General features: G+C 36.6%; 1 protein-coding gene across 1 annotated transcript; it reads left to right on the top strand.

Annotated features, from left to right (window-relative positions):
- The first annotated feature begins 49 nt into the window (after nucleotides 1-49).
- LOC132273523 (phosphopantothenate--cysteine ligase 2-like) lies at nucleotides 50-20,683 on the top strand. The gene is made up of 10 exons (XM_059774483.1): nucleotides 50-543; nucleotides 5,296-5,455; nucleotides 5,661-5,774; nucleotides 5,869-5,913; nucleotides 6,035-6,120; nucleotides 7,486-7,538; nucleotides 7,641-7,700; nucleotides 17,847-17,948; nucleotides 19,272-19,391; nucleotides 19,996-20,683. The coding sequence occupies exons 2-10, from the start codon at nucleotides 5,304-5,306 to the stop codon at nucleotides 20,233-20,235; spliced, it is 972 nt and encodes a 323-aa protein (XP_059630466.1). The 5' UTR covers nucleotides 50-543; nucleotides 5,296-5,303; the 3' UTR covers nucleotides 20,236-20,683.
- The last annotated feature ends 1,886 nt before the right edge of the window (nucleotides 20,684-22,569 follow it).

Raw genomic sequence — 22,569 nt, 5'->3', positions numbered from 1 at the left:
CGCACACGTCAGCACCTTCTCGCATCATTATCTCACACATAACCCTGAAGCAGCAAACCCATTTCCTCACAACGGTCTCTCCTCTCCAAACTTTGTCTCTGTGCACTCTCACATCTCTGCAATCGTCTTGAACCATCTCATCTTCCTCCTTCTAACTCTCACCACTCTTTTCAACACCTTCACTTCCAAACCACCTTTGCACAGTTCGGCGTCAAAGCCCTCCCTCACTATATGAAAGGCGGCAGGGAAGCGGCGGCGGTGGAATTTGGACAGGTGTTGTGGCCGGAGTTTGGTTGATGAGAGGTTGCCGCCGAAATTTGGTTGATGGGTTGAATCTGTAGGTGACGCCGGTAAGGATGAAGAAGTTTGGTTGATGGGCTGGGTCTGTAAGTGACGCCGGTAAGGATGAAGAAGTTTGGTTGATGGGTCGGGTCTGTAGGTGACGCCGGAAAATCAATATTCCGGCAGCCGGAAAGCAATTCTCCTTCTCTGAGTTTCGAAGCTATTCGCATTCTTCTTCACTACGATACACACGAGAACAAGGTAAAGATTTTGTTTCCACAAAAGTTTTTGGATGATTGATTTGTGTGCGTGATTTGAATGAGGTGATCTGCGTGACGAAAGAGAGTGATTGTGTGATGTGAGATTGTAATTAATGGTTTGGCCTTTAAAGCTTATGCAGATGTATGTGAAGGTGTTCAACCTAACCTCATTAATTGCATTGATTTTACTTTTCAATGCTTTTTTCAGCATATATTTATGTAGAATTTTTGAAATTAGGATAATCAATTTCATTGATTTGAGATACAATTTTGATCTGAATAGTCAGAGTGAACGAGCCTGAGACTGTAACAGAACTGACAGAGCACAGCTCTGTGACTTAGAGTGCAACTATGATAATACCTGAAATTACTAATTAATTTTGCTATGTGAATTTTTTTTGGCGTACTCCGTATATATTTTTTTTGGGCAACTAGTAAATTTTGACAATTACCGGAGTTGAATTGGTTGAACGGTCGCAGGTGACGCCGGTAAGGATGAGACCTATGGAATCTGGGTTGTTGTTGTTGATGTGGGTCTTCTTGCGTTTGCTGTTGTTTTCTCTGGTTTGCTAGGCCATAAGTGAAGAAAATGGTGCTGATCTTGATGGTGACAAAGGGTGATTGGTATCACCGGGATAGGTCTGTGCAGAGAGAGAAGATGGCTTATGTGTGAAGTATTTTGCTGATGTGGATATTCATCTCTTGGTGCATGTGGGGTAGTTTGGTCACAAAAATAATCAACACATGGTCAAAGGATAGCATAGTCATTTAACACCTCAAAAGTACTTGACTTCACCAAAAATTGACATTTGGGGTGTAAGTGAAATGCTAAACCACTAATTCAAAACAAAAATCTTCATCTAGCTGAAATATGACATAACCTCAGGTAGTGCAAGTGTAATTTACCCTTTTATCTATGTACATTTTCTTGTAAAAATTTGCCAAGTGTGAAAAGACAAGATTCAATTATGAGAGGAGTCACTTCTTTTTATTTTTTTTTCCCATGGGTTAGATAAATAGTCACACACACTCACAAATATTCCACACTGTGGGGTATATTACTCAGTGGCCAGTGTCCAGCTCCTCGAGCCGGAGAGCTGGGTGTGCCTGTGTTCGTGTCTTCCTCCCTCTCCTTTGCTAGGGAAAAAAAATTTAATTAGAGGGAGGAAAGGTTATACCAGTCGCAAATCACTTTGTGCTTTAGTGTCAAAGATTAGGTATGTATCAGTGTAACCTACTAGCACTCTTTATTACCCTCTAATCACTCTTTCGTTGTCATTTGAAAGATGCCTTAAAATGTGGAGTTTTAACAAGAACATTGTTGGCTGTAGTTTCAACCAACTAAATAATTTCTAAGTGAAGAGAGGAAAAGAATGAAGAAACAAAAATTTTTCTGTATTGTATTGAAGTCTTTGTTGTGTTGATATATCTTAACAACAAATCTCTTACACTATATATACTATTCTCCCATAGACCTTTGAACTTTTCAAGACAATTCTCAACCACACACTTGATACATGCACTCACTTGATACATGTACACACTTGATACATGTACCCGCTTGATACATGTACAATAACAGATACATGAATGAACCCAAAATGCACAATGAACATGGCATTAATTTATTTTTAACACATCCCCCTTAATGCCATGTTGTGACACCCAACAATTCTCTAAAGTATTCAAACTTATCTCTTAGAAGTGCTTTGGTGAAGATGTCCGCATCTTGGTCTTCGGTCATGCAATACTTGAGTTGAATCTCATCCTCTTCCTCTTCTTCTTGAATTTCTTCCTTGCCACTTCTTTAATTGCATTTTCAAACCTCTTCGGCTCAATAACACAAAAATTGCAACTTGCATACACATCACAAAGACTTTTCATTCTTCTTGGAGTTGAACTTGGAGATGAGGAATTTGAGTTTGATGGAGAAGTTGGGCTTGATTGTAAGCTAGATACAGGAGACATTTCTTGTGGAAATTCAAGAAAATCTTCATTTTCGTTTTCTTGATTTCCTGATTCTTCATTGAAAATGGAGATTTGATCTTGAACTTTCTTCTCTTTCCAATCCCAAGCAGCCTTCTCATTAAAGAGAGCATCTTTACAAATAATCAATTTATTCTTTTTCAAATTAAAGAGTCTATAGCCCTTTGATTTTGAGCTATAACCCACAAAGATGCATTTTTCACTAGCTTCATCAAGTTTGTGCCTCACTTCTCTTGGAACATAAGTAAAACAAATACACCCAAAAACTTTCAAGTGGTTCAATGATGGCTTCCTTCCACTCCATGCTTCAAATGGAGTTTTATTCTCCACTGCTTTTGTTAGACTCCTATTCATCAAGTAAACAGCCGTATACACGGCTTTACCCCAAAATGATTTAGGTAGCCCCTTCTCATGAAGCATTGATTTTCCCATCTCAATAATTGTTCTATTTTTTCTTTCTGCCACTCCATTTTGTTGTGGAGTGTACCCAACCGTTAATTGCCTCTCTAAACCAATATCTTCACAAAACTTTTCAAACTCATTTGAGTTGTACTCTCCACCTCTATCACTTCTTAACACTTAGATAAGATGGCTACTTTGCCTTTCAACAAGCTTTTGAAATTTTTTGAAAATAGAAAACACATCTGATTTTTGTCTCATGAAATAAATCCATGTCATTCTTGAAAAATCATCAACGAAAATAATAAAATACTTGTTACTCGCATGAGTTGGTGTTGTCATCGGTCCACACACATCGATATGAACAAGCTCCAATGGTGCTTTAGCCCTCCATGCCTTTTCTTTCAGAAATGACTCTCGGTGATACTTGCCAAGAGCACAAACTTCTTTAACTTTTTGTATTGTTGGCAACCCATACACTATGCTATTTTGTTGTAAATTCTTTAAGCTTTGAAAATTCAAATGCCCAAGCCTTCTATGCCAAAGCCATGACTTATCAACAACATCCATCTTCAAGGCCATATTTTTTGAACATGAAAAAGTGAGGAAAGCTTCTATTTTTCCCCATCTTTATTTTTGCCACAATATGATTTTGTCCTCCCTTGTCATAAATTTTGCAAGAGTCCTCATCAAAATGAATGGAGTACCCATGCTCTACAAGCTGTCCAACACCTAACAAATTTTGCTCCAAATCCGGAACAAGTAACACATCCCGATTATGCTTTCTTCCTTTTTTTGTCTCTATGGCAATAGTACCTTTTCCCTTTGCTTGGACCAAGGCACCGTTTCCCATCCTCACTTGAGAATTTGATGAAGAATCAATCTCCAAGAATATGTTTTTATCTCCGGTCATGTGGTTACTACACCCACTATCAAGAATCCACGCATCATCCTTTTGTTCCGATGTCGTGTGACAAGCATAAAACATGCTCGCTTCACCTTCTTGCTCTTCATAAAAATTAGCTTGCTGATTTGTTTTCAACCAGCAATCTTTTTGAACATGTCCAAATTTCTTGCAATTGAAACATTGAGGTTTTCCCCGAAACCAACAATCTTTGTCAACATGGCTACTTCTCTTGCAAATTCCACAATTTTGTTCAGTGGACTCTATATTTCCACTTCTCTCAAAATTATTTCTTCCTCTTCCTCTTCCTCTTCCGTGTCTTCCACCTCTAGAAGATTCACCTTTGGATCGATCAAAACTTGATGGGTATTTTTCTTGATTTTTGGAACTTTCATTGAGCTTAGATTGAAAAGCACTTTTGTCTTTTCGGAGCGCCTACTCAACCTTTGCTCAAATGCTTTTATGGAACCCATCAATTCTTCAACACTTAAGTTTTCAAGCTCTTTAGTCTCTTCAATAACAGCAACAATAGGGTCATATTTTTCTGGCAAACTAATTAGAATTTTTTCAACAATTCTTTGATTAGAAATATCTTCCCCATAGGTCTTCATTTGATTTACCACCTCTATAAGTTTAGAAAAATAATCTTTCAACAACTCCATTTCTTTCATCTTCATATTTTCAAAATCACTTCTCAAATATTGGAGTTTTACAGTTCTTACCTTCGTGTTGCTCTATACTCCTTCTCGAGGATATCCCATGCTTCCTTTGCTTTAGAAGCATTGATAATTCTGGGAAAGATTGTATCAGCAACTCCTTGTTGAATCAAGCCTAAAGCTTTTGCATCTTTCTTCTTATGATCTTTCAATTGTTGTCGTTGGGCATTCGTCAAAATTGTTGTATCCTCCGGTTCATTGTACTCATCTTCAACATAATCCCATAAATCATATGAGAGAAAAATGGTCTTCATCTTCACATATCAAAAATCGTAATTTTCCCCATCAAAAATGGGAAGTGCTGATTGATGGGCACCTTGGTTTTGATTGGCTGTAGTTGCCATCATGATCGATCTTCTTTGGGGTTTGTTTTCCCGTCAAAAAGCTTCACGCCCAGTTTGCTCTTGATCGAAATCAAGCTCTAATACCACTTATGTTGGCTGTAGTTTCAACCAACTAAATAATTTCTAAGTGAAGAGGGGAAAAGAATGAAGAAACAAATATTTTTCTGGATTGTATTGAATTCTTTGTTGTGTTGATATATCTTAACAACAAATCTCTTACACTATATATACTATTCAACCATAGACCTTTGAACTTTTCAAGACAATTCTCAACCACACACTTAATACATGCACACACTTGATACATGTACTCGCTTGATACATGTACAATAACAGATACATGAATAAACCCAAAATGCACAATGAACATGGCGTTAATTTATTTTTAACAAACATGACTGCAGGCAGTCTAATGGATGCAATGAACAACTCAGAAGCTCCAAAAGAAGCACTATATACAGATATCAAGTCCTTCTTTGACTCGGCTCCTCCTCTAACACATGGTCCCGATATCAGTAGAAAATTGAATGAGTTTATAGGAAGGAATTCTGTATCATCAGGCAAGTTTGCTTCTCTATCTGCAGTTAATTATATAGATACTCAAGTTTCTAGCTCAACTTCCCTCTGTCCCATTTCTTCTATTCCACATAAATCATTACTATAAATTTACAATTGAGGTGCAGACAGGTGGATTGTTTTTTTTTTTTTTTTTTTTTTGTTGAGTCACAGGGTGGATTGTTTCTTGACATGTATTTTCAGGTAATGGAAGAGGTAATAGGGTTGTATGTGTAACTTCTGGTGGGACAACAGTTCCTTTGGAGCAACGATGCGTCCGTTACATAGATAACTTTAGCTCAGGCCATAGAGGAGCAGCCTCCACAGAGTAAACTGCCCACTGCACCTTATTTTATATCTGTTACTTTAATATCGATGCTTTAATCCAATTTTTACCAGATGGACCAACTGTGAAATGACAGGTATCTTGTGAAGGCTGGATATTCTGTTATCTTTCTCTATCGCAGGTAAATTTTCTATTCTTATGATGTTTGTGCTTCTCATTCTGTCAAGAATAAGATATTTATATGGTTCATGAGTGTACTATTTGTTGGAATAAGGAATAATGTAGGCTATCTGTGTATGCAGGGGAACCTGCCAGCCATATTGTAGATCTCTTCCAGATAATCCATTGCTTGAATGTTTCGAGTCCATCAATGAGTCGAACATTCAAGGTTTGTAGTTACTGCTTTTGTTGGTCACAATGCAAGTCTATAGTATAACACATTGCAAATTGATTACCTTTTTTTATTTTAATTTTTTTCATGCTTTGGCAAAGTAAGATACACGTTGAATTTAGGACGACCTTAATTTGATTACTGCAGTAGCCATGAGGAATAATGTAGTAAAATTTGAACGCTTTAAGTCCTTTATTTTGTTAAATTGATCTCATTAAAAGGCCAATGAATGTTTTAGGTCAAGAGGACTTGGGTTAGCAAATTTCTTGTCAAAAACTTTTCGTTTTTATAGGTTTTAAAGTGTTTTTTACTTTTCCTAGGGCACAATTGGAATCAAAGCTACATTGAAGACCAAAAAAGTGAACTTTATACTTATGAGAAAAAGATAAATTAGGGTTCATGCATTCATCAATTATGATTTTATAGATTTCATGTTTTGATGAATTAAAAATCCTCTTTGATATGAATATTAATGTTTTTGAAACTTTTTAAATTAAATTCTTAAAGTATAAAAAGACTGGGCACTTTGGTCGATCAAAGGATCAATCAAGGGTCACTAGCCTGATGTTGATCAATCAATCGTTGGTTTGATTCATTGAGCTTTGCGGATTGCAGTTTCCTTATTGAATTGAATCTCTTAAAATGACAGCGACTCTAAACTCTATATAAAGGCCTAAAAATTTCAAAATACCTAAGCATGCTACATTTTGTTCTTTCTGAGCATACGTAGGCATATAGAGTAAGTTAGTAGTGCTCTCCAAAAAATATTTGTTAGTAGATTTTATCTGTTTGGATTAGGTCCAGTGGTTTTTCCTTTGGCGTTTCCACAAAAACTATCTGTGTCCATTGTGTGATTGTGCTCTATTTACTTTATTGTTCTATGCAACTAATTACATGATGGATTGAATGGAATGCTTGATTGACAGTTATTTTAGTTTTTGAATTGTCAATATTTTTGTTGCTTTTCAAATATTAGTTAAAAATTCTTTACTAGCTTGTCAAGACCTATTAATCTCCCTTCTACAGAGCCAAGGGGAGCAAACGCAAGTATAGGCAACATATGTACATAATTAGTTCTCACCTTAGCTTAATTATCTTCAGTTAGTCAAGTAATATCTTTCATGGATGATTAAAAGTTTTGCGATTTTCATTGTGCCTCACACATAATTTCATGATCTTTCTTTTTGGGGAGGTTGTGATATACTGAAGTTTTATTTCTGCCAGCTTTGCTACGGCATTGAACTTTATAATTTATCATGATAGTTATGAGTCATGACCAATTTGTTCATGGATTTTGTTATGCTATCAGTTAAAGGTTCTCAGAATTTTGCTGAAGTGAGTTAATTTTGCTTCATATTTCAGTCTGCCAGTCACATTCTGAAGCAGTGCGGAGGGCCATTAGTGAACATCATGCAGTATGGATATCACTTATCTGTATTAGTTATTTTCAGTGTTATCAATGCATTGGCATAAGATTTTGTAATAGTGAGCCACAATGAGATCTCATTTTACTGCAGGCTGTAGCAGAAGGCCTCTTGTTGAAACTTCCCTTTACAACAATATTCGAGTATCTTCAGGTTTATTTCAGTTAATTATATGATATAGATCTCTAAACTCTCCCTGAAGTGCCAAATGCCAGTGTGGCAATCTATTGTCTCAGATTTCTCATCCCCATCTGTGTTATTTATTTATTTATTTGTCTGTAGTTAAATATCAGTTCTTTTGTGTCGTTTGCACTGTTTGGCATGCATTTTAAGTCAGGTTGGTGATCCACCTCTTATGTGAGGAATGTGCATGTCATGTGGATGAAATTTCTCAACCACGTGGCCATCCAAATTCGGTGATGCATTTAAGAAGCTATCCTGTTTATCTATTATCAAACTATATCTTAGACTCTGCTATCTAGTTCCAAGCAATATATTCTTCCTTTGAAGCATGGGTTCATGTTTAATTAGCATATGCTAATCTTCTTCATAAAATTAAGGAAAATAGCATTGAATTTTAAAATAGCGTTAAATTAGTCACATGATGTAGATCTAAATGTGTCAAATGCCAGTGTAGCGATCTTTTTTTCAAGATTTTTCATCTCCCTCCAAGGTTTACTTTTTTATTTTTTGTTTGTAATTAAAGATCTGCTCTTTTGTGTTGTTTTTTATTCTTTGGCATGCATTATACATCACATGGATGATCCACCTCTTCAGTTAGTTAGGTGCGTAGTCATGTAGATGAAATTTCTCAGCCATGCGGCCATCTGATTCGGTGATACATTTGAGAAGCTCTTCTGTTTAACTATTTAGCAATTACTAGATCTTAGATTCTGCTATCTAGTTCGAAGTAATATATTCCCTTGCGAAATTGAGCAGAAAAATAGATCACACACACAAGTACACACAGATTTTACTTGGTTCACCCAAAAACTAAGGCTATGTGGCATGGATTTCACTATGACGATCAAAAACAGCAGCGGATACTGAGAGTTCAGAATGAATAAATACCCTCGCAATAGGGCAACATAACAAGTGCCGAAATTACCAAAATACCCCCCCAAAATTTCGGGGAGATGGGCCTTGGTGTACAGTATCTATCAAGCTCCATACTACCCATCATATTCTTCCTATGAAGCATAGGATTGTAAGGTAACCAGTAGATGCTTATATACTTGATGAAATTAAACAAAATAGTGTTGAACTTCGAAAATAACACTAAAATCAATGTGATTTAGATCTCTAAACCTCTTACTGATGTACCAAATGTTGTTGTAGCTATCTGTTTTTCAAGTTTTCTCAATGTCATCCATGGTGTATTTTTCTTTTTTTTGCTTGTGTAATTAAAATCAGCTCTCTTGTGTCGTTTACACTCTTTGGCATGCATTATACATCACATGGGCCCATGTGGATGAAATTTCTCAACCATGCAGCCATACGAATTTGGCGATGCATCTAAGAAGCTCTCCTGTTTATCTATTTATCAAAGACTGGATCTTAGACTCTGCTATCTTGTTTCCAAGCAATCTATATTCTTCCCTTAAAGCATAGGGTTCCTATTTAACTAGAAGACTGTTAGGATAGTGATTAATGTGATGGAAAATTCCTACGGGAAACTAGGGTTGTAAGATTGAACAAAATGTCTTAAATCAGTTTATCTACTATTGAAGGAGCTGATGAAGATAAAAGCGCAAGGAAGAAAACACTGAAAATTCGTCAATCAAATATCTAATTTAGAGTAAGATGACAATGTAGCAGTCAAAATTTTAGGTTGGATTCGTACTTTAGATAGTTGAACCTCTCATGGCCATTGTTTAATCATTAAAATGTTAGAAACCTAATTGTGTGCAAATTCTGTAGTCAAAACTCGTTTAATCGAGTTATAGTTTTATATCTGTTGAGTCTTGGTTTCAAAGTTTTTGAAAGCAAAATATGGATCCATCACAACCTCGAATCTAAATGAACTTAGTTTAACAACACTCAGGTCATGTAAGTGAGCATTGTGGGGTCACTTTGCTTGTTAAATTAGTTGAAGTGTTTTATGAAAATTCTTCTTAAAGTTTTAAAACATAATAGGATTTTATAGGTTGGACTCTTTCTTGTACCGGTTGAATGTGCACTTGTTTTTAGAAAATTTTAAATAGAATGCCATTCTACCGGTAGAATGTGTTTCTGTCCAATCCTTAAACTCGACCATAATGCACTTGAATCAAGTATGAGACTGAATCTTATGGTCGTGGTCATCGATGTCAAATGCTGGTCGTCATGGTGGTTGTTGTTACAGAGGTCGTTGCGGTTGTCATTGTGGAGATTGAATCAGTTATGGTTATTGTAGTGGTCGTCATCATCATGATCAAATCAGTTGTACAATTGTTGTCATCTTTAGAGATATAACCAGTGGCCGTCGTCATTGAAGAGATAACCAGTGGCCAACATTGTTGGAGATATAACTAGTGATCATCATCATCGAAGATATAACCAATGTCCATCACATTGAAGGTTGAACGTTGATTTGAGGAAGCAGAAGAGGAGTGTTTGGTGGTAAGGAATCAGATGTCCTACTCTGGAATATATTGACATACTGGTTATACTTGTTGAGCTATTACGGAGTATAAGTTAGAATAACTGTCAATCTGATTGGAGAAAAACCAGATGGACTTTTGACACACTCCGTCCAACCTGTTTAGAGCAACCTGACTGAAACAACTGAATTAGTATTTTTTATTTTTTCTCTGACAGGTCCCATTTCAAGCTAGTTTAGTCAGTTCAGTTTCATTTTTTTTTCAGTTCAGGTTTTTTCTTTGTTACTGGTATTCAGTCTACTTTCTTCTCTTCCCACTCGTATATTGGTCTTCTCTTCTTCTCATTTTGATTTGGTTCCTTTGGTAGCCCATGGGTTCAGTTCTCTTCTTGAGTTCAGATTGGTTCAATTGGTACCCAGTTGGTTTAGTTTGGCATCTAATTCAGATTTGTTTTCCTCCACAATTTCCATTTAACTCTCCCATGACTTCTGTTAAGCTTAATGGTAGGAATTATATTTTATGGGCTAAATCTGTAGAAATTTTTCTCAAAGCCAAAGGTCTCAGTAGTCATTTGGTTGGGGATAAGCCGAAGAAAATGATTTTCTTTCATTGCCTGGGAAAAGGAGGATGCTCAGATGATTTCATTGATGCTAACTAGCATTGAACCTCACATCAGCTCAACCTTACTCTATCTCGATACTGCCAAGCAAATATGGGAGCGTATGAAGCCAATGTATTATGGGACTTGTAATATATCACACGTATCTATATGAGGTGTGTAAGCAATACATCAATCTTGAACATCGAACTTATAATAATATTTTCAAAAGTTTTGAGAGTTTGTGGAACTGAATGCTAGGGCAGCGAAAGCGAGCGAATAAGAAAGATTTAATGAAATTCAATAAATCGATCAATTTGTTCACGTGCTTCCGCTACACCAAATTGGTATCAGAGCCGAAGGTGAAGGAGGTCTAGAAAACACAAGGAGTCTCAGCATGTACTACAATGGGTTTCAGTTGTAGGTTGAGTCAATCGGCTTGGTTGGTCACAATGTCAGAAAATCGTGATGGGTTCATGGCATGGAGCTCGAGTAGTCAAGGTGAAGCCTTGGAGGATTGGCTGATCAAGAAAAGTGTGGTCAATCAAAGTTTTCTAGGGGGATCGTCAAGATTGAAGTTGCAAAAGAATTGTTCTGATCAATGCCGTGGAATCGATTGATTGGATGGAATTTGAGCTAAGGTGGAGATTATTGGAAATTGTGTCTCAAATTCTTATTCTAATTAGGTTTCTATTTTAGAGTTGTATTTGTTGACTTTAAGATATAATCAAATCAAGACTACGTGATAAAGTAGTAGAAGAAGAAGAAGAAGAAGAAGAAGAAAGCGGATGAGAGAAAGAGAGAGAGATGGGGAAAGAGAGATAAAATGAAATAATACTTTCATCCTTCCACCACATTCTATTTATAATAACAAGTTTCAGAAATTACACATAACCCCCAACATTATATAAGTAAAAACAAATAAGCCCCTGATAACACCCCCCCTCAAGCTGGTGCAAAGGTACCTATCATGCCCGGCTTGACTAACGTATTTTGCAAGCAAGTCTTGCTCACACCCTTAGTCAAAGCATCAGCAACCTGATCATGTGTGTTAACGTAAGGAATACAAATTAGTCCAAGACTAAGCTTCTCTTTGATGAAGTGTCAATCGACTTCAATGTGCTTTGTCCTATCATGTTGAAATGGATTGTGGGAAATGCTAATAGCATCCTTGTTGGCATAATACAACTTTATTGACTCGCGAAAAGGATAACTCAACTCGCCCAACATCGTACGTAGCCATAACAACTCACAAACTTCATGTGCCATGGATCTGAACTCAGCCTCTGCACTAGATCTAGCTACTACAGACTGTTTCTTGCTTCACCATGAAACAAGATTGCCTTCAACAAATATGCAATATCCTGAAGTAAATCGTCGATCTGTCACAGACCCTGCCTAATCAGCATCAGTATAGGCTTCAACATGCAAGTGGCCATGATTGCCAAATAATATCCCCTTACCAGGTGAACCCTTGAGGTAGCGAAGAACATAATGAGCTACCTCAAGGTGAGGCGTACGTGGAGCAGCATAAACTGACTAATCACACGAATAGCGTAGGCAATATCCGGGCGTGTGAGAGATAAGTAAATCAATCTCCCAACCAATCGTCGAAATCTTCCCACATTATCTAATGGGTCTCCATCTACATTATTAAGCTTATGGTTATGCTCAATGGGAATATCAATTGGTCAAGCTCCAAGCCTGCCTGTTTCAACCAACAAATCTAACACATACTTCCGTTGAGAAATGAACACCCCTTTCTTCGATCTACACACCTCGATGCCAAGAAAGTATCTCAATGATCCGAGGTCTTTGACCTCGAACTCTATCCCCAAGAATAACTTCCTTCGACGAATCTCTTGTGGATCATTTCCAGTGATAACAATATCATCAACATATACAATAAGGGCAGTGTGCAACCCTGGTGCTTCTTGATAAAGAGAGTATGATCTGTCTAACTCTGTGCGTACCCAACTCTTTTCATAGCAGTGTTGAACCTCTTAAACCAAGCACATGGCGACTGCTTTAACCCATATAAGGCTTTATTTAGCTTGCACACTAAATTCTGACCATTGGCAAGCCTAAACCCTGGTGGCATAGTCATATACACCTCTTCCTCCGAGTCACCACGAAGGAAAGCATTCTTTACATCCAGCTGATGTAAGGCCAATTCAAATTGGCTGCCAAAGAAAGAAGAACATGTATAGAGTTCATCTTTGCCACTGGAGCAAATGTGTAATCAATTCCATAGGTCTGAGTGAAGCCCTTTGCAACTAACCGAGCTTTATATCTCTCAATTGTTCCGTCTACTTGATACTTTATTGTGTAAACCCATTTGCAACCTACTGGTTTCTTACCCCTAGGTAATGGAACAATATCCCAAGTACCATTCTTCTCAAGGGCCTTCATTTCTTCAAGCATAGCTTTCTTACATGGAGTTTGACTGAGAGCATCTAAAACACTAAAAGGAACAGATACAGAGGAGATACACGAAGTGAAAGCATGATATGTTGGAGATAAGGCATCATAGGATACAAATTGAGATATAAGATGCTTTGTACCACTACGAACACCCTTACGATAGGCAATAGGGATATCAAGATCAACATGAATGCTATTGGGAAAAGAATCAGGAGTATCAATGTCAACTAAGAATTACCTGGATCGAAGGAGGCTTTTTTGTCCTGAGGTGAGTCAATAACTTGTTTTGCCCTCCTAGTGTAGACAATTGGTTGCTTTCCCTGCTACAAATTATTAGTGTTGGGAGGACTAGACAAAAGCACCTCAGAAAGAAGCTCCCCTTGAATGGGAACAGGCAAAGGAAGGGGGCATTCCCTCTAAATGGACAACGAATTCTCTACCTGTATTGTAGTCTCCCCCTGTTGAGAACCCGAGCAGTGGAAAAAAAAAGAAGAACAAATTGAACGAATGTAACATCCATGGAGACAAAGCGACGACAAGTGGTAGGGTTATAACACCGATACCCTTTCTAAGTGGCGAAGTATCCAAGAAAGACATATCGGATTGCCTTAGGGTCCATTTTGTCCTTGTGATGATGAGTGTGAACATAACAAATACAACTAAACACTTTCGAAGGGACAGTAAGCAAGGCAGTGTCATGGTGCAAGACAAAAAAACAGAGGATAAGGTAAGATTAGGAGAGGCAGAAACAGTGCCCTTCCCCGCAATGGAGGTGAAGGTGCCATCAGCCACTTTAACCTTATCCTTACCAGAATATAAACTGTACGAAGAAAAATCAGATGCCATACCAGTCAATGATCCAAGGTGGCCCACTAGATAATGTGGAAACCTAATGTGCCGAATGAGAGGTACTTGTCTGAGCGAAGTTAGAGGTGGAAATGGAGGAATCATGTGCTAATAGATGTCAGAAAGCATCAAGTTCAGCCCCAGACAAAGAACTCGATGGCCCTGAAGAGGCATGACCAGAAGAGGCATGACCAGTAGAAGCAGTCTCACGCTCTACAGTATGTGCTATAGATAACCCCCCTAAATGGACCAGGCCGAGCATTTGCATTAGTAGGAGCTGGAATAGGGTGACCGTATAGATTCCAGCATGGCGTGCACACCCATAGTGATCACACCTCAACTTGCTCTTGTCATCCTGTTTCACTCCTTTTGGAGGATTAGGCTTGTTCCATTGTTGTGTGGCGAGAGCAGACCTCTCAGACAATGGTACTTCTGGCTTAGGTTTAGTGTATAAAGTGCATACATAGCCTTCATTCTACTCTCCTCAGCCTGGATATACGATAACACATCTCTAACAGAAGTAGGGGCCGGATACCTGCCTAACACTAGTACCTGGCATGCTCATATCTTGGATGCAGACCACCCAAGAACTCATAGATTCGATTCCTTTCTACCATATCATGAAATGCTTTAACATCAGTTGCACACACAAGTATGTAGTCTTGGTAGTGATCCAACTCTTCCCATTTACCACTTAGAGTGTGGTAATATGTAGCAAGAGTTTAGTCTTCCTGCTTGAATCTTGAAATTTGTTGTTGGAGTTCATACAGTTTTGCAAAATTACCGACCGAGGAATACGCCTCTTCCACAGCCGTCTATAGCTCTTTAGCTGTTTTCACAAACAAAAAGCCTTTGTTGATCTGTGTCTGCATTGACTGCAACAACCACGTCATAACTAGTGCATTACTTGCACTCCACTCTTTGAATTTAGGATTGCTTTTGGAGGGATACGTTGCAGTCCCTTCGATATGGTCGATCATCCTACGACCAGTGATATGCATACGAGCAGATTGAGCCCACTCCATATAGTTTGTCTCATCTAGCCTAATAACCGTAATACAAAGGCCTGGATGATGATCACTACTACCTCCCAATACTGAAGTCAGACTAGGAGAAGACTCAGCTTCTTTTGAAGTCACCTCTAAGCAAGACATTTTGTCAAACAGTTTCTCGGCATACAATCCTCAGAAACAAAAACAACAACAAAATACGTAGAGAACCACCTCTCTAACACACAAACTTCAACTAGAAAGATTACCGTCTTCTAAAAATTGAGATGCATAAAAAAGCAACCACACAAACCTTAGAAAACAATAAAGTAAACCATACCAGAATCATGAACGACGAAGAAAAAGCCACTGTTGCAGAACCCCGCGAACACTAAAAAACATCGATCGAGACTACAATAGATAAAAAAAAATAGGTCCAAAGAATTTTTAGTTGGATCCGCGGTACGTGTGGATGTGATTTAACACTACTACTTTGCAAACAAATATTATCTTGGAATCTCTTCAAAACCCTTCAAACCCACTAGGGTTTACACAAACTTGCCCTAGGGTTTCAACTACACACCTAGAGCTTTACAAATCATGCTCTGATACCATGTTGACTTTAAGATATAATCAAAGCAAGAGTAAGTGATAAAGAAGATGAAAAATAGAAGAAAGCAGATGAGAGAAAAAGAGAGAAAGAATGAAAGAGTACTTTCATCCTTCCTCTATTTATAATAACAAGTTTCAAATATTACACATAAGCCCCAACATTATATAAGTGATAACAAATAAGTCCTGATAACAGTATTATGTTAGGAAATTTCTTGTTAAGCAAGTCTTGGGCTCTAATAAATTATAATCCTTGTCCAACAAGGAATTAAGTTTGGAACTCTATAAATAGGTACCTAGGTTATGGGTTGAGGCTTACGAGATTGAGAGAGATGTAGTCTCATTAGGGAGTTGATGGGTGGAGGTAGTTTATGGGTTTGTAGAGTAGGAAAAACACTGGTGGAACTAATAGTGAGGGGACCGATTCACGGAGTGGTACATGGTGAAAAGGCATGTACATGGTGTTGATACTCTAGTATTGTAATATCTTTATGAATCATAGTGGAATCTCTTCTCATCCATGGATGTAAGCTTTGCCGAACCATGCTAAATCTTTGTATCATTTGTGTGTGGTGTGTTTGCTTTTCTGTTGTGTCTCGTGACTGTTGTTTATGTTCGTTGCATTTGTCGAATATGTATCAACCCATTATCTCTAATGTTCTACATACGCAACAACAACTTAAGGATTTAAATGTGGTTTGATTTCTTTCTAGATTTTTGTTGAAATATGAGCCCATTCGTGCACAAATTTTGGACAGTTCAAAGCTTCCATCTCTTATTGATGTGTTCTATCGGCTTCAGCAAGCTACACTGTCCAGTGGTATCCCTGATATGAATAGTGTTTAAAGTGGTGATCGATTAGCTTTAACAGTCTCACTCGTGGGCGGCGTTTCACACGTAGCGGCAGTGATTTACAGAGATGTTGTGGCGGTAAGAACCACAGAAGGTTGACCTTTTTGTTTTTTGGAAGGTCAAGTGATGTTGACCTTGCTAATATGTTGGTATAGTATAAATAGGAACTGTTTGAACCATGGCATCTCATCATCTAATGATGTGCCACCTTTGCAATTTAATACAATCCTATAGATAGAAGACAATGTCCTTGTATTGAAAATGCTTCAAATGAAGTTCTTTGTATCTATTGATGTGACCTTAGTGTGTACACAAAATAATGTACTTTTTGATAATTAAAATGTATGTCAAATGGGCATCAACTTTTACAATTTATAAAAGCCACTTAACACTTATACAATTTAAGTATAGCGAGAAAGGATTGTTCTCGAGGATTGAACACGTTTTAGAATCTAACTTGACTTAGTGCTAATGAGATTTAAAAGAGGCTTGATTTGGTGATTAATCTAGAATTTAATTTAAATCATGCAATGTAAATTAATGCTAAAATGAGTAGAGTTAGAAATGTGCCCAAAAATGATGCAATCCCATAGCCCCTTGGTAGTTGAAGTTTGGGCAAAAATCGAGTATCAAATCAGGCTGTCAGGGCAATTTGCAATAGATCGTACAGTGTTGCGATCGATCGCAACTCTGCTGCAATCGTTCGCACATAGTTGGCTTTATTCGAGCTTATCCGCTGACGTGGTTGCGAACGATGACGTGGCTTGCGAACGATGACGTGTACTTGCAAACGATGATGTGTACCCGTGATCGATCGCAAGCCCCTTTTTGTCAATTTTTCTGATTTTTTCCGATGCACTTGCTTGACTCCAAAAAGACTTTAATGAACTGATTTTAGCCCGTTTGAACCTTATTGACCTGAAATTGACAAAAACACAAATTAGGACTAAAACGGGAAAGTAAAGATAGATGAAAGGACTAAAATACCCGAGATTAGGGCTGAAATATGCATATTTCAGCACTTGATCATCTATTTTTATTTGCAACAATTAATTATCAAAATAAAAATAAAAAATTATTTGCAACAAGCTTTGTTTGCCTTTAGTTTCTCCAGTTTGCCATTTACTTTAGTGTCCATGTACCTTTGTGCAGAATATAATATTCTCTTCTTTCATGCCATATTTTTTCACCTTTTTTCCTTTTGTTATGTAGCTTGGTAGTTTGGCTACACTTCCTCCCCCCTCTTCTTTTCAGCCTTTCTTAGTTCCACTAACTAATTGTTCCTATACTTGATTTTTATGGTATGATCTTGAACAGCTATCATTTTGGGGGTGGGGGTGTTTGCGGGAAGATTGTCTTCTGTATATTAATTGTTGCATCTCTGTTTAATGTGCAGATTTTACAGTTGATTGCAATATCATTGAGGAGTCTTGGGCCAAGTGCAATGTTTTATCTTGCAGCTGCAGTGTCTGACTTTTATGTTCCATGGGAAAGTATGGTAAGGGTTAATTTGTTGTAAATATTTATCTTCAATTTTCCTTCCTTAATTCAGCCTCCATTTAGTAGATCTGGTAAATCCTCTGTGAGAACTCTTGCTGCTTGTGTTTGGAGCACGGATTTTATGCTTGTGTTGTGGTGTATGTTACTGTGATTTTTGGTTGTGATCATGTCATTGTGGAATGATATTTTGTTTCATGTCATATTCTGCATTACTTCTGAATTTTCCTACACTATAAGGATACATTACTCTTTCTAAATCATTATCATTTTCCTGGTTTTAGTATATGTAAAGCATCAACATATATGAAACTTAAGACTGCCTTTGGTGAAAAAGAGACTTTTATGTTGATCTGCACAAGGTCCGTGATCTAGACCTAGAGAGGATGAATAGGTCGTGTATGATGAATTACTGATTTTAGCAGCTTTTTGAATTTAAAATAACTTAATAGAAATTAAATCCAAAATAAAGCAGAACATAAAAATCATCAATCCACAATCATAATTAGCAGATAAAAGTAAAAACAATGGACACAAGATTTTATGTGGAAACCCCAAAGAAGAAAAACCACTGGATGCTCTCTACTTGAAAACTGATTTTCCGAACATCTAAGTCAATCAAAGCTGTTGTCGATTAATCAATGATACTCTAGAAGGTCTCGATCAATGCTTCGATTGATTGAAGTCTAGTGCAGTTTAATACTAAGAAAAAAATTCATTTGAGAAGTTCCTGAAACTCTTTCAATGCATAATTAGAAGAATTAGTGAATCAAATCAAATTAAAATCATGAAAATATGGAAACCCTAATTATGCATGCATGAACTCTAATTTGGTTAGTGCAATATTGGGTTAATTTATCGTTATAACCCTTGAAGACAGAGACTAGCGATTATCCTTGAGCGATTTTGTTTAAGTCACATTTAGGACTGACGGCGTATCTATTTGTCTAATATAGGCATTATTTCAGTGGCAATGGCCATAAAGCAGTCCAAATAGCCTGGAACCATTTTTCAGATATTGTTTTCTGTAGTACCAAATGTTGTTCAACAGAGTATATTTTTTTGTTTGGGGTTTTTTCATCCGTTACTCATCGTTGACAATCACTCCAAGGAAACATAAAATTGCTGTTATTGTTCTCTACTAGTCGGCTTTGTGACACAGATCCACACAATTACCTAGATTTTTTTTTTTTTTTTTTGATCAGTCACACAATTACCTGGATATTATTCTTAATGAAGCTGAAAAGTGTATTATGGTCACCTGAATTGATATATATATATCTCGTCTTCTGCTATTTTGCTTAATCTTGAAGTAAATGTCCAGGCAGAACATAAAATTCAGTCTGGATCTGGTCCTTTGGATATGCGACTTGTTCAAGTCCCAAAGATGCTTTCAGTGCTAAGGAAAGAGTGGGCTCCCACAGCCTTCTGCATATCATTCAAGGTTTGATATTTTATCACTATTAATTAGATGCTTTTAGGGTGAGTTGAGCATATCCACACCCGTAAATTTATAATGATAATATTTGCTGCATCTACAAGAACGACAGGTAAAAAAAGAGGGACAATTTTTAATGATTGTATTCGTCATACATCTAAAACAAAAAATTCCAATTTGTTTAAAAACCTAATGGATTTGGAACTTAACCTAAGACAATGAAGTGTTTTGGAATAGTTGTGGTTGTGTCGCTTGCTAGACGCGTGGGTTAATCCAAAGACATTTTGTGAACAGAAAGTTTCTTCTAAGGTTCCAATTTTCTTTTTCTTGATTGCACAAACCTTGAAAGAGTGGAGTGATGATAGTGCATCTGTGTGCTCCTCCCTTTGGTGATGCAATAACTTATAATCTTCAGAAAGCACCATCTAAATATTCAACTGAACTTGACATTTTGGTCCAAGATGTATCATTCATGTATATAGCATCTTCTAAGGAAAGTTTACTCATAACATGATTTATGTTGTTAAATATATAAATGCATTCTGGAGCCTAGAGATAATAGAATTCATTAGCCTGACACATTCTTTTTTGTGTGATTTCTTATCAATAGCTAGAGACGGATTCAAAGATTCTTTTAGAGAAGGCTGGTATGGCCCTTAAAAAGTATGGGATGCATGCAGTAGTAGCAAACGAGCTTTTGACCCGTAAAGAGGAGGTTGTAGTTGTCACAAGTAGTGGAATGATTTCAGTTCACCGAGACAATACTCAATCCGGTGCTGATGTGGAGAGACCATTGATCGAACTCCTTGTGGAGAGACATTCAGCTTATATCGAGGCTTCAACTATATGATATCTTAGCATATTGCATCTGATAGGTGATGGACACGACAGAAAATTTTCAAATAAAGCTTCTTGTTCTCATATAGAAGTTATTGTTTGGTGCAATCGTCTACAAAGTGTAAGGATTCGGGTTCAAGTTGGAGACTTATCAATCTCTGCTAAAATAATTTCACCCTTCATCATTGATTAATCATAATAAAGATTACAGGGTTATTAATCTCTCAAATGCTATCTGCAGAAGGCACGTTCGATTGAAAATTTATCTCGTCCTTTCTGGTTTGATTTATGACAAAATGAGAGAGCCTTTTTCGTTTAATGAGATTTATTGAACCTGTTAATTTAAGTCTTTGTTACTCTGCTGAAAAATTGAATGCGGGCCACTGAATTATTATGTTGAAATAAATTACTGTATGTTACGTTGCTGTTGTGCTATATAAGGTCATATTTTGTTATGTTTATGTTTGTTTGTTAGGCTTTGGCCTTCTGTTTGATTTTTGTGTATTTGCTTCTTGTGGTTGCTGTTTCTCTGGGTTTCTGGATAAGGATCACCTCCAGTAATTTATTTTCTCCATTTTTGTAAGTAAAAGTACATCCTAACATTTTCATAAGGTGCATCTTAACATTTTCTTGTTATGCATCTAATATTTTTTTACTATGCATTCCAAACATGGGTGACGTGGCCATTTCTGGATCATTTATTTTAAAATGGAGTAAATGGCACCCTATTTCACTAGAGGTGATTTTCACCCGAGCTGTGTCTCTTTGATTTTAGGTGTCTTTGATTTTAGGTGTCTTTTCCCTCTAGCTCTGTATCATTTTTTTTTTTCTCAATGTTTAATGAAATTTTTTCAAAAATATTAAGAAAAATTACCATTTTATTGTTTAAATAGCATGAAAATTATCATAAAATAAATAAATAAATAAATAAATTTACCATTTTATGATTTGAATAACTTGTCACAGTTTTATATGGTGTGTACTTTATTATTACTTATCAAAAAAAATTAAAAAATATGGTGTGTACTTTATTACACACTAGTGTCAGCATAAATAGAAGAATGATACTACTATTTACACCGATCATTCTCTCTATCAATAATAATGTATAGTGAAATACTTGCAACATCTGAATATTTACAATAAAATAGTTTAGTCATGTCATTTTCAATAACTTCGTTAAGAGATCTCAAGCCTCAAATTCCAAAAGCAAAATACATTGAATTTGGAGATCTTCATTAATCTTTGAGCGAAACTTCCAAAATCCAGTAAAACATCAATTACAAGTTTTGTTTTATTATTTTTTCGTTTTTTTCTACAAAAAGAAGAAATGCCCAAGGGACACAACTTGTAAACAAATAATAAATTAGTGTCGAAATCTTGACTCAGGGTTCGAGAGTTAAGACCTAAAGCCACCGGAACAAAGATAAATTAGTAATACACTAGGCTTTTCACTTGTTGCTTGCAGATGATGGCAACTTCCTCAAAACCACCATTAAGTAATTGAAGGTAGTGAAGAAGATCTCATGTTGATGCTAGCGGTGCGTGGCAAAGGGCTTCGAGCCATCACAGTATCTGTTATAGCAGTTTTGCCCTGTTTTCTTTGTTGGTTTTGCTCCTGTCATGCATTCCAATTTAATAAATCAATATGAATTTAGTGTTCATTTGATATGGATTATTATGAGAAATGAGAACTATTTGATTAGATGGAAATTGCAAGAAAAGAAAGAAAATGATTTTATGTTATTTTTTTGAACATTTTAAAAGTTTGGTTAGCTGAAAAAAGAAATATTTTTTAAAAAAATTACTTTCCATAACTACTTAACTTTCCATAAAATTTCCTACAAGAAAAAAACACAGGAAATATTTGATTTTGTTGAAAAAGTTATATTAATTTACAATAATGTCCTTTTTTTTTTTTTTGCTTTTTTCCTTTTTTTTTTTTTTTTTTTATCCTGAATTCTTTTATGATTTAATTAGTATGAAACAGATGAACCGTCCCATTCTCTAAGAGAATCGACCAATTCAAGGCCGCCGTAATGGCCATTACAATTAGAGTATCGCCCGATTGCTTAAGAACCGGTCAATGAGTCTTGGTATCAAGTAGGTGAACAATAGTTTTGAATTGGCCGGTTCACTTAACCATGTTCCAAGCCCATTTTTTTGGAAAGTGTTTTATTCATTTAAAAATTGGGAGGTAGAGAGGGAATGAAAGAAAAGTTACCCTACCAATATGTCACAGCAATTTTAACTTTTAATTACTTACAAAATCACTTGTTAAACCTACTGAAATTCTCACTCTTACAATAAGGGTATATTGGTAAAAGTGTATATATATATATAACTC

This window comes from Cornus florida, unplaced genomic scaffold (genome assembly GCF_030987335.1).
Source record: "Cornus florida cultivar Cherokee Brave unplaced genomic scaffold, ASM3098733v1 CherokeeBrave_3.0.0_Hap2_Chr09, whole genome shotgun sequence".
Taxonomy (NCBI): Eukaryota; Viridiplantae; Streptophyta; class Magnoliopsida; order Cornales; family Cornaceae; genus Cornus; species Cornus florida.
This window is presented reverse-complemented; position numbering and strand designations above follow the sequence as displayed.

What these genes read in the sequence shown, in the direction of transcription:
- LOC132273523 (XM_059774483.1), top strand. Translation starts at nt 5,304, where the DNA reads ATGGATGCAATGAACAACTCAGAAGCTCCAAAAGAAGCACTATATACA. An exon ending in CAATGAGTCGAACATTCAAG is followed by an intron (nt 6,121 to 7,485) that starts GTTTGTAGTTAC and finishes TTCATATTTCAG; the next exon opens with TCTGCCAGTCACATTCTGAA. An exon ending in ATGTTCCATGGGAAAGTATG is followed by an intron (nt 17,949 to 19,271) that starts GTAAGGGTTAAT and finishes GTAAATGTCCAG; the next exon opens with GCAGAACATAAAATTCAGTC.